The sequence below is a fragment of the Symsagittifera roscoffensis genome, chromosome 10, assembly GCF_963678635.1.
Source record: "Symsagittifera roscoffensis chromosome 10, txSymRosc1.1, whole genome shotgun sequence".
Classification (NCBI taxonomy): domain Eukaryota; kingdom Metazoa; phylum Xenacoelomorpha; order Acoela; family Convolutidae; genus Symsagittifera; species Symsagittifera roscoffensis.
In genome coordinates, this window is record NC_087071.1 from 12,105,024 (window position 1) to 12,121,324 (window position 16,301).

General features: G+C 31.7%; 1 protein-coding gene across 2 annotated transcripts; it reads left to right on the plus strand.

Annotated features, from left to right (window-relative positions):
* The first annotated feature begins 4,543 nt into the window (after window positions 1-4,543).
* Window positions 4,544-12,525, plus strand: LOC134855581 (uncharacterized). 2 transcript variants are annotated; one of them, XM_063872119.1, is made up of 5 exons: window positions 4,544-4,810; window positions 7,938-8,122; window positions 8,369-8,412; window positions 11,957-12,037; window positions 12,272-12,525. In XM_063872119.1, exons 1-5 carry the CDS (start codon window positions 4,698-4,700, stop codon window positions 12,335-12,337), a joined length of 489 nt encoding a protein of 162 aa, XP_063728189.1. In that variant the 5' UTR covers window positions 4,544-4,697; the 3' UTR covers window positions 12,338-12,525. The 2 variants fall into 2 exon arrangements, with proteins under 2 accessions (XP_063728189.1, XP_063728188.1); XM_063872118.1 differs by lacking the exon at window positions 4,544-4,810 and adding an exon at window positions 6,179-6,458.
* Window positions 12,526-16,301: the final 3,776 nt, after the last annotated feature.

The window sequence follows — 16,301 nt, forward strand, 5'->3', positions numbered from 1 at the left end:
CAGACAAGTAGCAGGTAACAGGTTCAAAGAAAAAAAATACAAACTTTTTGCTTCGTAATACATTGAAACCTTATACAAATTTTTTACATGCATAAGTTTGAAAAAAAGCACAAAAGTCCTAAAATTCGAAATTTGGAAAAAAAAAATTGATTTTATCTGTTATTACGGTACAAAAAACAAGTTAAAAATATTTTTGGGTGACTTTTTTTTGAATTGAACTTGAAGTTGTAAGATAGACAAAAATTCCTACAAATCTTCCTACAAATAAGTTCTATGATAGGGCATTTTTTAGGATGGTCAACCCTGGGTAGTTTTTTGATCCAGAAATTTTCTCAAACTTATGACGTTTACAAATATGTAACATCCTCATCCCACATCTACAAAAAAAAAGATTTCAAAAACTCTGAAATTAACAACAAAAACATTGAAAAAGTCGATCCTTAGACCCATCTGAAAATATTCATATTAGACTAACAAAGTGAGCAGTCACTGAGCAGAAAAATGTAAAAAACCACAATAAGCAGCTAGGCAAAATGCAAATAGTTGATTTCTGATTGGCAAAAAATGCCTGTGATGAAATCTAAGATCTCCCCTGTTAATTAAACTGAGTCAATTTCAAACTATTGAATTAAATTTAAAGTGAAAAATGTTGATTTGAATATTCATAAAAGTTTTAGAAATAATATTGCCATCTACAACATTCTCAACATTTGCGAAATTGCTCAAAACTGTTAGCATACGGGTTCAAAATTGGCCTTTAAGATGCTGCAGTCAGTTTTCTTGGATTTCTTATTACAACGGTTGACGTGGAACTCATTGCAATGCAATCCACTTCAATTGCATATGTTAACAAGACTGCTCGTATCAGGGCGAAGCCCTGAAAGTTCCGACTGCCTCTTAAAGTTTATGGAGCAGTAAAAACATAAACAAAATAAAAAAAATTGATTGAAATAAAATAAAATGAAAAAAAAAATTTCTCTAAACTTAGAAAATTTTTCTATGAAAATCATCCCCCACACACCATATAAAGCACAAAACAATAGATTTCGCTCCTTGTAACAAATCAATTATGGCAAATAAGCTTCTTTCAACCAATTTAGAATGATTTCTAAGACCAACAAGACTGCTCGTATCAGGGCGAAGCCCTGAATGTTCCGACTGCCTTCAAGGTTTATGGAGCAGCAGTAAGAACATAATAAAAATTAAATGAAATAAAATAAAACGAAATTTTTTTTTCTAAAATTTGAATTTTTTAAATGAAAATCATCCCCCCACACGCCATATAAAGTACAAAAAGATAGATTTCGTTCCTTGTAACAAATCAATTATTGCAAATAAGCTTCGTTCAACCAATTTGAAACGATTTATAAGACGGATTAAATCTCCGCTTACGCGTTAATAGCGCGAATTATATCGCGCGTTAATTGTCCCAAATTGGTCAAAATGGCCACAATGGCAATCTTTAAACCCTCAGAACTTAACGAAAATTGATCATAAGTGAAATATCTTTTCAAATTCAAGCTCAGGACAACAATACTTTTCGAATGATATAAAAAAAATTCCGTTAAAAATGGCTAGTTAAAAAGTCGAAATTTGTCTGAAGAAAAAAAAACCCACCCCTAGCACAAATATTCCGTTACTTTCGTATCGAAAGTCGGAACAAAAAGCTCGGGTTGTGCATTCACTTGCTCAATCGGACGAAATTTTACACTCAATTTTACCACGTTTATACTTTGTAGTATGTAAGAAATCAGATAAGCAATTTTCGAACAGATTTTCTGCTCATATTGGTCACAGTTCGGTGTAACCAATCTGCGAATATCCAATATGAGTCACATAATGTTAAATTGAATTTCAGTAGTACAAAAAATCAGTGAAATGCTGATGGATTTCCTAAATGGATTCTGTAGTTAAATCATGCATTCAAAATCGTTTTTGTTTCACAAATACCTTTTAAACATCTTTTGGAGGAAAAACAAACAGAACCTCAAAGAAGTTTTTTTTTTATCGTTTTGAACATGATTACTTGTAATTCGTTGCCACTAAAATCATGTTTCCAAGCCCGAAAACTTAAAAAAAAAGTGCTGTGAATATTTATTCAGTCAGCTAAATATTTTCATCAAAACTAAGACTTTGGTGTTTATGGGAAAATTGATTAAATTGGGATGTTAATCTCAAATCGATTTTACAAGAAAAATGAATTTTTTCAGTTTTTTTTTTTCAAAAATTTCATCCATTGTTATTTTTTTAAGTCGCTCCATAGTAATTAAAACGCAGTTTTTATTCTACAATACTTCTGATAATTGTGACTTCGAATGTTTGCAAAAACGAGTTAGCGAACCGTAACTCCTAACAATTCTGATGGTTGAGTATTTCCATCATTGGGCCTCTCTATCGTAAGGAAAATCGCTGGAATAGTGCTAATGAATCTGTGGTGACCTTTCAGTTTTTTGAGATTTTAGTATGGGGGTTTAAAATATGTAGCAAAAAATCATCAAAAAAACGATGTTATTTTTTAAATTTCATTATTTTGAATTAATCCATAGAAATTAGAGCGCAGTCGGAAAGCTCAGTGTTTTGTCCTGATACGAACATTTTTTTGTATTTCAATTTTATCAACTTGTAAAGTAATCTACATCTTTCACGAATTTTTCAAATTGTTTTGGAAGAAGCAAAAATTTTTCAAACACGTCTCATTTTATCATGGTCGACAAAATTAGTTTGTCTAAAAGTAATTTTTATTGATTCTGTTAACGCATAAGTTGAACCAGTTAGCTCGCGCAAGTTCTGCTTAGAATCTTGTTGGAGCCGTCTCAAGTTGCTGCGATATGCTACGCGTTAATAAAAAAGCGAGCTAAAGGGGCACATCATTTATGCCCGCATTAACTAAAAGGGCTTGGTGTTTTTTGATTTGTTGAGTGAATTAGAACGAATGGAATCAGTTAATCAGTTTTCAAATGCTATGATATATTTCATTTAAGGCTTTTTTCAAAAGGTTAGAATCAGTTTCGATCTCCCCAATACCAAAAGCAACGCTAAGCTTGAACATATAAAAACGTGTTTTTTTTTTTAGTAAACCTGTGCAGCTATTCTTGTAATGCTTATCATGATTTCATTATTGTTGATTGGTTTTACTTTTACGATCATCAAAAATTTCAGCTTTCAGTTCATTTTCGTCTCGACGGGCGCTCACGAATAGTTTTATTCGCACGAAAAACGACTCTGTAATTTCTAATGACCAAAGTTTGGGCAGCTTGTGAAATTCAGGCAAAGTCAATCAAAAATAAAGCTTTCATTTTCTGGATAGTTAATATGAATCAAAAGAACAATTTTTGAAAATCACAAAGTAAATTTCATGATCATTTTAAAAAAAAATTGCCCATGCATGATCGTAACTTGATTTCGTTTTTTTTAAAATTGTCTTGTAATGATCATTCAGACATTTAATGACAAAATTAGTCATTACACACAGTTAAACACTGAAATTAGCAATGATTTCATCCTATTTTTAAAGAGCACGAGGACTGGGTTGCCCACTGTAAAAGATTATGCGCAACCATACACACCCATACACATTCACAAAACCTTACGTAATTATAAATAACATTTTAGTTTTTTTTTTCAAAATTATGGAAAAAAATACGGCTCTTTTTCCTTCCCCCCCCCCCACCTGCAACTTTTTATAAGTAAAGTTACTGTTCACCTTGTCCAATTGTCATGAAAATTGACATGCAGACTAATTAGTCCATGACAAACATATTTGGTCGTCATATTTAACCTCGTAAAACCACTCGTTAGACCTAAAAATTGATGGTCGTGTGAGGCGGGGGGGGGGGGGGGGGAAGAAAAAAGAGCTAAAAATACTATTAAATGATGCGTCTCATAAATTATGCTGTTTTACTAGGAAATTTTTTTTAGATGTTTCTGATTTGTTTAAAAACACGATCAAACCAAACTATTATTTAGAGCATCTTGACTCGACATGAAGCGTCGCAAAGATAAGAAAAACCAAATCCTACAAAATAGAGTTTCCGAAACAGAAGAAAACATTCTTTTGCTTTTTCTGGCGCTTATAAGATTTGATGTGCAGATTTGTATAAGATGACTCTTTTTTTGGCTGAAGTCTCACCACAAAGCATTTGACAACAACTCAAGATTGTAGTTTTTTGAATTGATAAACACGTTATTAACAAATATTTTTGAGTGATTACATCAGTTATGCTATAGCTGCCAATTTAGTCAAAAACAAAAATCAAAAAATTTCTCGAAATAATTGGGTGAAACAAAAACGATTTTAATGAAATAAATTTTACAAATTTGCCTTTTTTCGCTCAGAAAAACTCAGGAAGAGAATTCTTTCTTTCGATTTAAGAGTATCAATTCACTGTCATTAAAGTGAAAAACAATATAACTTAATTGTCAGATTTTGTTGAAAGATCTATTTTGTTTCTTTTTTTGGGAGAAATTTGACCGGCTAGGACAATAACGTTTTTTTATTCAGAAACTGTACTTTGTTAAATTCAATACTCCTACTATCAAATTACACTCCAGTAGAGAAAACATCAGTTTCTAATGGTTCCAAATACCAATAAATTTGATCTTAACTTATCACAAAATCTAGCCTAAAAATCTACTGTGAAAATTTTTACGAAAAAAATCTAGAATTGAACAGAGAATTATTGGACAAATCATCAAAAATGGCGACAGAAGAAACAATGAGAGTAACTCAGAGACAACAAGAGTTGATTCTGGAAGATTTTGTAAAGCTGCAGCCGAATTACGATGAGTATGTACAGGATCTTCTAGAAGAGTGAGCAATTGATTTTTTTATCTATATGAAAGTTTTAATACTAACTATATAAAAACATTTTCAGCGTCTCTTGCAAAACTTATTTTCGCTACTCGCCTAATTTTTTCAGCCTTAGCTGTTCATTTCTGCATCTTTAACTTTTAAATTAGTCTATAAGTTATGATGGTTAACTATTAGAGAAAAGTATTGGACTCGAAAGATGGATAAACGGCAGAATTTTTTTAATAATCTTTTAAAAACGTCGCCTAGCTTTTATGATGGCCAATAAAATAGGAAGATCTAATCAGAAAAAAATTGCTGGCTAAACATGACTGCTTGTATGATGGCGCAGCTTATATATTGACTTCTTTTTTTAGGTGTTTAATTTAAACTTATTCTATAACTCAGTTTTTTCCCAAAAAAAAATAAAGTCTAGCACAAAATAAAAATAACATGATAATACTAGCACATGAAGCAATTAGCTTTCTTTGGATTGATTTCTGAGCCGTGTAGTTCGCTACATTTGGTGGCTTCTACTAAACAGAAAATCAATGGGGGAGCAAGCTGATTATCCAGAAATGCCCTAATTAACATTTTTCAAACCTCCAAAATTTCACTAACAAAATCAGAAAAAACCTAGTCATACATTTTCCGCCACCTTATTCTGAATCAGAACAGCATTTTTCCTTACTGTGTTAAGTTGCACAAATGGGATAAGAATTGTTCGTATACGGACTATCAACGCCATTTGCTTGCGGGCTGAAGCTATTTCATTGATTAGTTTATGATATTTTTCTTCAGAAATGATTTTGTCGTACATACCTTAAGCGAAGTTAACTCGCAGAGTAGTTATTTTGCAAATTGTGAATTTGAAAAAAATCTGTTGACAGAACTCTGAAAAAACGTGTGCTGGTGAAAGGAAATCACTTGTGTTTTTTTTCTAGAGAAATGGACACCATCTTTATTCTGCCGTTTAACCTTAGCAAGCTTGTGTTTTCTTCTTTTAAACTAATCAATCAAAAAGTTCAAAACTATTAGAAAAAACCTACAACCAAAATGATGATTTACCAAAACTACTAATACGAGTATGATCTTCTTTGTTTTTTATATCAAATCTTATGAATCCTATAAATAATATATCAAATCTTATAATATGTTTGTAAAATTTTTTGAGGTAAGACAAACATCAGTTTGTTAATATAATGAGAGTTTTTTGGTTGTGAAATTGTAGCGCAATTTTCAGTAGAAAATAATTTGTATTGCGCACATTACTAAAAAAACAATCGCCTTGCCTCGATTCAATTTGGGATAATTTATGATTTCCTTTGCCGCCAACGCTAATAAGAACAGGAAACGTTGCTCTCATAATCATTCCAAAGTGCATTTACTCCGGAAACAGGCCTTTTGAACCAACTAAGATTTCTGAATAGTGTAACTAAATCTTCCCTCTTTTAAAGAAAAGTTAGAAAACTGACGAACAAGATATTCTTTTGTATTTAAATTTGCTTTCGAATTTTTACTCGACATCAAGTCTAAAAAAATTTAAGCCATCCAAAATGGCGACTGAGGAGTCTATGGTGGTCACAGAAAGACAGCATGAGCTGATCATTGAAGATATGCAAATTTTGATGCCAAATTTTGTGGAGTTTGTTGAAGATGTTTTGGAACAGTGAGTAATGAGTTTTCCAACTACTCTTCATTGTTTTTGAATTGTTTTACGAAAAAATTATCCAAAAGAAATCTTAAAACTTTTCAAAAAACAAATATAAACAGAGATTTTTTTCCGGATTTATTTTCGATTACCCCGCACGCTATGTCAAGTTCAAATTCATGTTCTTAGTAATTACTGACGTATCAAACAACTTCTCTCAATTCATTTTGCATCAATGTTGGAGCAATTTAATTAACCGCTGACTCGCTAAAAAAATTTGCGCGTTGATTGTCACACATTAGCCCTAAATTGGAAACTTCAAACCCCCAATTTTTTCACAAAAAATTTTAAAGAAAAACGGTCTTCACAAATTTGAGTTCAAGATATCAAATATTTATTCAAAAATTTTAATTGGAGAAGTCGAGTTACTTTTGAATTGGAAAAAAACATCCCGAGCACAAATGTTCCGTCACTTTCTTCAAAAATAAACAAACGCTTACATGAAAACTTTTTGATTGTACTTTTTTTTGTTGTAACCAAAAAAAATTGATCAAACCAGGCTAAATCATTTTTTCAACTGTCCTTTTTGTTTTTTTTCTAACACTTTCGAATTAAAACTTTTCAAAGTTGTTAGCTTCACTTAGCTCGATTTTGTTTTTAGTGAAGCTCATTTCCGAGGCAGATGATTTTGCGATTTATTTCTGAGGCAGAGGAAATCGCCGCGTACGTATTGCAAGAAAATGGGCATTTCTCAGGTCTTCACAGTTAACAAAGGTTTCCTCAAAAACATCAACGTTCGAGATGTGTATACAATCTCAATTTGATAGTTGTAAAAAATAGAGAAAAAATTGCACTGGGTGCAAATATCCAATTTCTTACTGAATTATCCAAAAAACTATTTTTTTTCAAAAAATGTATCTTGTGGTACTAAAAACTTGTGGTATTGTTTGAACTCCGGCAAAAAGTGATAGGTTTGAATTGATACGAAAATGATTTTTTGTGACACTTTTTTGATGAAAAAGGGATACAAAGTTGCGCAATACAAAGAATTATTTTACTTCAGTTGATTCATTTCCTCAATAATATCACGGCGTTTTTTTCTTGAAAAGTTTTTTTATTACTAGCTGCAGACTTAATAGGAAAAAGTATATATAATTTTTGAGTTTTCAAAAAAGTAGCTGCTGAGTAACACAAAAAAATCACGTGCGATAATGTTCCATAGAAAACCAAAGACTTTCGAATTTTTCTGATAACACAAATCAAATTAGATAATGAATGCACAAAACTAATTCAAAATCTGTTCACCCGAGATTTTTTTTAAATCACTAACCAAAGTTCCACAAAATAAAACATTTTCTTTGGAAGTGTCAGACCATCTTGTTGAAAAGTGAGTGTTTTGTTTTTTCTCACACTTTTTGTCCTATATGATTGAAGTTGATAAGTTATTGATTATGTATATATTTTTTTATTTAAACAAACCTGAAAACCATTTTCTAGATTCATCAACGAAAATCCAGAAGTTACAAAGATATTCGGGTGGGTGAACGACAACAGAACAGGGACTGAACAACGAAGCCACCCTCGCTTCAAAAATCATGCAAGGGCTATTGGAACAGCACTGACTGAATGTCTGAGAGACCTAAATGGAATAAAGCAACACGAAGAGAAATTGAGTTATCTAGGTTGGCGCTATTTTACTCATCGGAAAAATAAATGACGGAAACCAAAAAGAACAAAACAATCAGGCGAAAAAAAAGGAAAAAATCAATAAATAGACCAAAAATTGAAAAATAAAGTAATCAGACTAAATCTGTAGAACAAATTGAGATTATTTTATCATCAGTTTATAATAAATAGGGAATCGGTGAGCTTTTGTGGATAAAAGCTAGCACTTATTTTTCTGTGATGAATTCATAGCCCCAATCTAGGTTCTCTTCACAACAAGAAGAAGGTACAATATCACTTCTACGAGGTCAGTTATTTTTTTTGATTTTTTTCTAGAAATTTTTGCTCCTTAATTTTGATTTTTTTAAAATTACTAAGCTATACGCCTGCCAATCTATGAGATGTCATTAGAAACATCTTTAGAAACATCTAAGGTTTGTGCTTATGCAAAAAGCTTCGTTCAAGTTTATGTTGGCACCGTTTCAGGGTCTCCTAGTCTTCCCATAAAATAGTTGACAAACATTTTGTCAAAAAGGTTATTATTGATAAGAGAAAAAAATTTAGACAGATTCTCATCTGAGCCATTCTTAAATTTGCGCTATAAAGCAGCAAAAACCTATAACAAGTTTTTTCAGTTCAAATTTTTTTGCATTCATTCTTCGTGGCTACACTTTTTTCGCGAAGATTACAAAAAATAACAAAACTGCTCTAATGATTTTATAAATTGAAAGCTTTCAAAACGTTTCCTTTTTTTTATTAGATTGTAAAACTCCCCCACACGCAAAGGAAATCAGAAAAAGATTTTTTTCTTATGCAGGACGAGATATTTGAAAAAATTGAATTGCCTCAGTTCAATAGCTCACAATCTTCGCTGATTGAGCTATCATTGATAGTCATCTCACGCTGATTCAGCGTCGTTTGTTTCAGTATTAAGTTTTCAGTATTATATTATCGTTTCATAAGTAATTCAGCGCTGAAAAAGGCAATATTTATCGTAAATTGATACACAGATTGTCTCGAACACGATATTTCTCTGCTGGGGTGCAAATTCACTGGATATGGCCAGTTTTTAGCTGTCAACTTTGCGACGATGGTGCAAAGGTTATTTATGTCAATTGAGCTGCAAAAATATTTATTGCATTGGTGTGAAAAAAGCATAAATCAGCGTTAATACCTGCTGAAACAGTTTTGATCAACATTTATGAGGTATTGATAAGAGCTGGACTTGACCAATTTGCTGGTTACAATCTAGAATTTTAGGCTCTTTTCCAGTTCCCCCCTTTCAAAATAACGAGTTTTATATTTGTTTTACTTGTTATTACGGCTAAATGCGTGAAGTTACGGTGTAAAGTATGAAGAACAAATCTGTTCAAAATTGTCGATTTGATCACCACGCCAAATTTCATTGCATTATGACAACATTAAATAGATTTTTCAAAATTGAATTTGAAAGTGGGAGGGAAACTGGAAAAAAGCAGAATTTTACACTTATTCAGCGCTAAAATTTGCTCTGAAGTCAACACCGATATGCGTTACGAGAAATAAAGACGTGAATAGCGCTTCTCATTTATCTCATAGCGCCCAAAATATCAATTTTCAAACACCCAAAATATTACTGAAACCGATTCCTGTTTTATATTCTGTTTTATATTCTGTCAAAAACTGCTAATTAAAAAGTTAAAAATTATTTCCAAAAAATCTAACGCAAAGCATAGGTATTCTGTCGTTTTCCTCAAAAGTCAAACTGTTATTTGCAGAAAAAGAAATTTGTATGCAATTTTTTGTTTTCTTCAAATAACCGTTGTAAAATTTTCCTGCTTCCAACAATTTGACAAAGTATTTGAGACAAAGGTGGTTTGTTTTTCCTGACAAATTTAGACAGTTTGATCATCGATTTCTTAATGAAATAAAAACAAGTTTTGTCAGAGAGGTTGTGCTGTCAAAAAAGAAAAGATGTTTTACCGTTGACCTTTTTTCTTGAAGCTATGCGGCTCTGAAAATAGCCACTTTGGCCAAATTGGATTAATTAAACCACAAAATTTTTCGTTCTACCACGTATTAGGGGCAAAACATTTCTTACAAATTGAGTTGAAGCTCTTAGTTATTTTTGATACTATTATACAAGCGTTGATCATTCAAAAATTTTTTTGTCGATTTCTGTCAAAAGTCTTATCAATTTTTCAATTTGAAAAAAAATTCTATAGACGTTATAGGGCGGTCCAAACTTTCAAGGCTTTGTGCTGATTCAAGCTATTTTTCTTAGACTTGGAATATTAAAAAATTGTCCTAATAAAATTTGCCCTGAACACTTACTTACATTCCCGCAGTGATAAAAATCGAACACATTAACGCAATTAAAGAATCGATTTATATACAAGCACTTTGAGAGCGATAATTGATTATATACCGAAAGAATGCAATTTTTTTCCAGTAAAAACAAAGTAATTTTAGTGTCTAAAGAACCGATGTTTCTTTGCTTAAAACTTGTAACTAATCTTAAACTAATCTGTGTATGATCAGTTAAAGTCCCATATAAATAAGTCTGTTTAAAATATGGATATTGTTTGTATATAATCAGTAAATCTTATGTATTCAATGTGAACGTAATCTGTAGTTAACTTGTATATAATATGTATATAATCCACATAGAATCGATTCTGATGTCAAAAAATTTTAGGGGTTGTAAAAAGATCAACTCTAAGCCTCCATCTTTTTTGATATAGTTTATTACGAAATTTAGCAAAATTTGTTTTTTTAGTCATGAAGAACCGCGTCAGTGTTTGAGGAAGCTAAAGTCACTTGAGGAGAAAATATTACCAAAAAGTATAAGTTTCAGGAGATCCCGCTAAGGTTTATCAATCTAAGGTTTCTCGCGGTGTACTTTTCTGCAGAACTTTGTCAATTACAGTTTCTATGAAAAACCTTGTATGTCAATTGTGTAACAAAATCGACAAAAAATTAATAAAACAAACATGGAACCACTTCTGTTGGCTGCAACTTACTTTTTTTATAATTGATAGATTTTAAGCTTGAACACCAGTATAAAAAATTAACTGAAAAGCGTACATTGCATTTTTTTTCACATTACTCATAATAGTTCATGGGCAAAAAATAGACAAAACCAGTATATAATCTGCTAACAAAGTTTATACAGTCTTCATAAAATCTGTGTATATTCTGCAAAAAAAATAGTTAAAAATTGGTATATAATCTGAATATAATTGGAAGTTATTCGGTGTACAATAAGTACAATATCTGTAAATAGTTGGTGCATAATATGTATATCTTTTTTAGGTGACGATTTGTATATAAATAAAACATAATCCTTACATACTCTGTATGTAATCTATGTATAATCTGTAAAAAAAAGTTGCAGATAATTTTTATGTAATCTACAATAAATCTGTGTATAATCTTCTGCATATGATCAGTATATATCTTGAAAATAAACTGGATATAGTTTGTAGATAATGTATTGTGAAAAAAAGTCGTTAGATAATCTGTAAATAAAACTTTCATAGTCCGTACATACTCTGTATACAATCTGTAAATAATTTGTGGATAATATTTTAAAGAATAAAATTTTGATACAGGAAAAACAGTGTGTTTTGAAAATGAATTTTGTTGAATATATACTGTTTAAAATTTAGCAAAACCAAATGCGTTGTAACCGATTTTTAGAAGTTTTTAATTGAAGTTTTACTGTATAAAATAAAATTGATCGGAATCATTTTTCTATAGATAATTGATTTCCATCCATTTTGTCGCGGATGGTCTTGTTTTTCTACGATTGCTTAATTCTGCAATGAGGAAAAATACATTACACTGTTTCTTTATAACTCGTTTTTTAGAAGCTGGGCCAATGCATCGTGAACCAAGTGGAAAACCGAGTTGGATCAAATTGGAACGCAGAGAAAAAATTGGCTTGGAAAAAGGATAATAATTTTTCCTTTATTCCGATCGAATTAACTTGTCCTGAAAAACAAAAAAATTAAAAATAGTTATTCGAAGTTTATAGCTTTTAAGAGTTTTGCAAGAAGGCCTTGAAGAAAAACTCTAGACGTTAAATAGAGATTCCACTTGGCATAAGATTTTTGATGCCAAGACGACCAGTTTGTCATAGAGAACCTTCTATTAGGTCGGAATAAAGGAAATAATTATGTCCGAAGGCATATGAAATCATCACTTTCTACATGATAGTTCGATTCTGGATGGGAAATTACGGAGTGTGAAAAGAAAACAATTTGAAACAGTCATACTGAATTATCATTTCACACCATTAGATACAAGAAAAAAGAAAAGTTGCATGATTTTTCTTGATGAACTCACAAAAATATGAAAATAAAATAAAAATTATAAGTTACAATTGAATTATGATTTAAACTAGACTTCTCAGTTGTTGACACATAATTTGAACAAAAATGTCCGAAAAGTTCATTGCATCTGCGACGCTATTTTCATAGCATACATATCAGGTAATTTTTTTAGCTTATTGAATGAAATTTATCCAGTCTCCAAGCCTAGTCCATTTTATTGTTTCCCCAAAATCCAGACTGAGTTGTTTGGGTGATAATAATTTCAAGATCCTTGTCTGTTGTTTAAAATATTCTGTTTGGAAAACGATTTTACAAAAAAAATGAATATTTCGTGGTGAAAATTAGTTACCTACATTGCTTAACTCTGTCTAGTAAAAAAAATTTTTAAGTCTCTTTTCTAAAATTAATTTGCAATCTTTAATGTTGAGAAGTTATTTGATTTAATATATTTGCAACTTCAGATGTTTCAAGATCAAAAATTCAAAACAGATTTGAGCTAAAAGCTGAAACACTGCAGCATGTAGCGATTCTAAGTTTGTCCTAAACTTCAGATGCCACTTGATGGCCCAATATATGACACTTATACTCACTAAATGCCAGCAAGGCACTCATCAAGTCTTCAATTTCTATGATTATGAGGCATAAAGAAAATCTTCAGAAGGCTAGAAAAAAAACAGCCAACTTACATTACGAGGCCAAACTGTGCATTTTGTGAATTGTAAACGGATTCCGCAACAGGCAAAAATCAGATTTGTCGCGGAAATAGCTAAAACACTGTGTTGCTCAAAATCGCTCCAAAAACAGGCATTTTTGCGAAATCCGCAACAAAATAAGAGGAATCCGGAATCAGTTTGTGGAATCAAGGAACAAATAATGATAATACATGTGTTTAGTAAACTTAGGCTGTCGCGGGATCCGCAACTGTAAGTGGAATCCGCAAACTGGAAGGGGATTCCACAAATTGTAAGCGGAATCAGCATGAATGTGCGGAATCCACTAACATTTGCGGAATCCGGAACAATCACCTATATTCGCTCGTTGCGGAGTCCGCAAGAAAATCAATGTGCCGACAAAATTTACGTTACAGCTATTTGTACGCGGAATCCACTAAGGTTTTGACTTCTAACTTCTAACTTCCTGTCTCTCGAAGTCTTGTTTTTGGAATCCCGGAACATACAGACCCAAAATTGTGTTCCTATCTAGTGCACAGTTTCGCCTCGTAATGTAAGAACAGTGAACTTGAAATAAAGAAAAAACATTATTAGGAATTTTTGGCGGTTATTGATCCAATTAGGCGGCAAGCAAATGTTTGTTTCTAAATTTGCTAGCCCGCAAATCAAATGAAAAAAATCTACTGCTGTAAAAAATAACGATTCAACATTAGGTGAATGTTTTCTTCTAATTGGGTGTCTCGCTTCTAACGGGTTGGTGACCGTACAAAATTGCTTAACATACCATTTTCGGCTCTTTTTTCAGTTTCCCACCCTTCTCGAAAAATTCCACAATTAAGCTGATCAAAAGTTGCTCACATGACCTTTTGCATATGAGAAATGCTGTTCACTCTCACACATTTTGATGGAGTTTTTAACATGAGAAGTTATTTTAAAATTAGATTTCCACATATTGAATTTCCGAAAACTTCCAGGGGGGAAATGGAAAAGAGCCCCATTTTCTTAAAACTTACTTAAATCTTTACTTAAAACCTACTCCAAAGAATGTGCGAAAAACGTTTTTGCAACCAGGTTCAAAAATTGATAAAAATGATTTTCATACAGTTTCAAGGCATGAAAAATTGATTATCCTACAATTTCATAAAATTGAAAAAATGCTTGTCATACAATTTCATAGTGTGAAAAATATCTATCATACAAATGTATTCTATAAAAAAACTGATTTTCACTCCATTTTCATCCTATCCCGATTGGGGTGAAAACACTAAAAAAAGCCAGGACTGACTTAAAGAGTGTAAAAAAATGCGTATTATCGAACTTGCTTATGTTTATTATGAAATACTTATTTTGCTTTTTTCATACTACTTTCGTAGTCAATGAAATAGCAAGAAATAGTATTAAAGCAGTTTTTCATAGTATGAAATTGTATGACAATCATTTTTTGTCAACCCGGGCTGCTTTGGCTTCTTCTTCTGCTTCTGCTTCTTCTGCTGGCTTCTGCTTCGGTATTGGGCTTCTGCCTTGACCCAAACACAAACACATTTTTTAAACCAAAAACAATCAACGATGGGAAGACTGTCATTTGAAATAAACTTTTTAAGAGATTTTTATACCATTTCATAGGTTGGCAACAAAACTAGGTAACCAACCGTTTAATTAGACAGCGATAAAAGAGTAGAAAATCAACTTCTATAAAATGGAAAGCGAACCGCGTGTTGAGATCTGATCTCGTGATGTGACATCGCGTGATATCGTGCACTATCCAATCATGTTTTTATTTTGAACAAAAAAGTGGGAAGTGACTTCTTTATAAAGTGAGAAGTCATTTCTTCAAGACCTAACACTCCTCCTTTCAAAATAAGTACTGCATCATAGCCTACACTAGTCTGGAGGTTTAGTTTTACCATGTCCATACGATGTTTGTTGAAAGCAATATCAGTTTGTCCTAGCTCAAATATCCTGATCATTTTGCCTACTCTGCTTTTAAACTTCCTGCTCTTCACTATCTTTGAACCTAACATCATAACCATACTCTGAAACTGCCTAGCCTCGCATAATTTTCTCTATAATGAGAAATTTCAAAAAAAAATTTTGGTTAACATCATTGACAATTTGTTTTCTTTCGGAAAAAAATGGTCCCAAACAAAAAGTAATCAGGTATTCTGGTGTCTACATGTTAGATTTTTATAATAAAGGACTAGCGAGAAGTTTTTGATGCTTCTAAATTTTTATGCATTTTAACTACATTCGTTAGAAGTTTTAACTTTTTGGACAAAATTTTTTTACAATTACAAAAAAAGTTGTAAATAAAGTGCCCACTTGAAAGCCGATTTTCAGGCTTCATTACAATTGTAAAAAACATAAAATCTCAAAAGAGTAGCCATTAGTTCATTAATCGAAACATTTTGGAGATAACGAAAACATCTTTGGCAGTTTTAAATAGTGTTCAATTCCGATAATTAAAACTAAACAGTTACATGGAGTTATGTTACAAGGCGTCAGCTTTATACGAGAAAAGAAGTGATTGACAAAAATGTAACGATTTTCCAGAGTTTTTTGTTACACAAGATGATAATTCAAATTTTCTGTTACGCGCCTATTTATTTTTTTGTGAAGTACTTGCTGAGAGCCTTTCAGTTTTTCTACAAATTGTTCCCCTTGACCGTGAAGCAAATAGCATGTATTTTCAACCTCCGTAGCTGATTTAATAATAGATCAAAAGCAATCACACTTACTTGCTTCTTTATATTCGGTTAATTTCATTGCTTCAGGCTAAATGCCGAATGGAGAAAAACTTGACTGCCATAAATTTTTCATGAAATTTTTGTTCTTCCGTTGTTAATGCCAACTGTGTTTCGAACTGGCTCGAACTCTGTATCTCGACAGCGATGAAAAATGATAATTGAAATTGATTCCGATCAGTTTAACATAACATTCGCTACCTTCAACATGACAAAAAATTTCTGCATTTTTTTCGCCAAAATTTATCAATCGAAGGAAATGATAGAAAAAAGGAACCATTAATACAAATTCGTTCAATTTTATGTTGCAACTTTATGTATAGTTTTATATTTAAGCCTTTGTAAATTAAAAACCTATGTTTCTTGATTTTGATTTCTAAGGAATTTATGTTCAAAAGGTAATTTCTCAAAGTGACTTGTGAAAGTTGAACGTTCCATTTTCTTTATGATAATCAGGTTTACACAGTT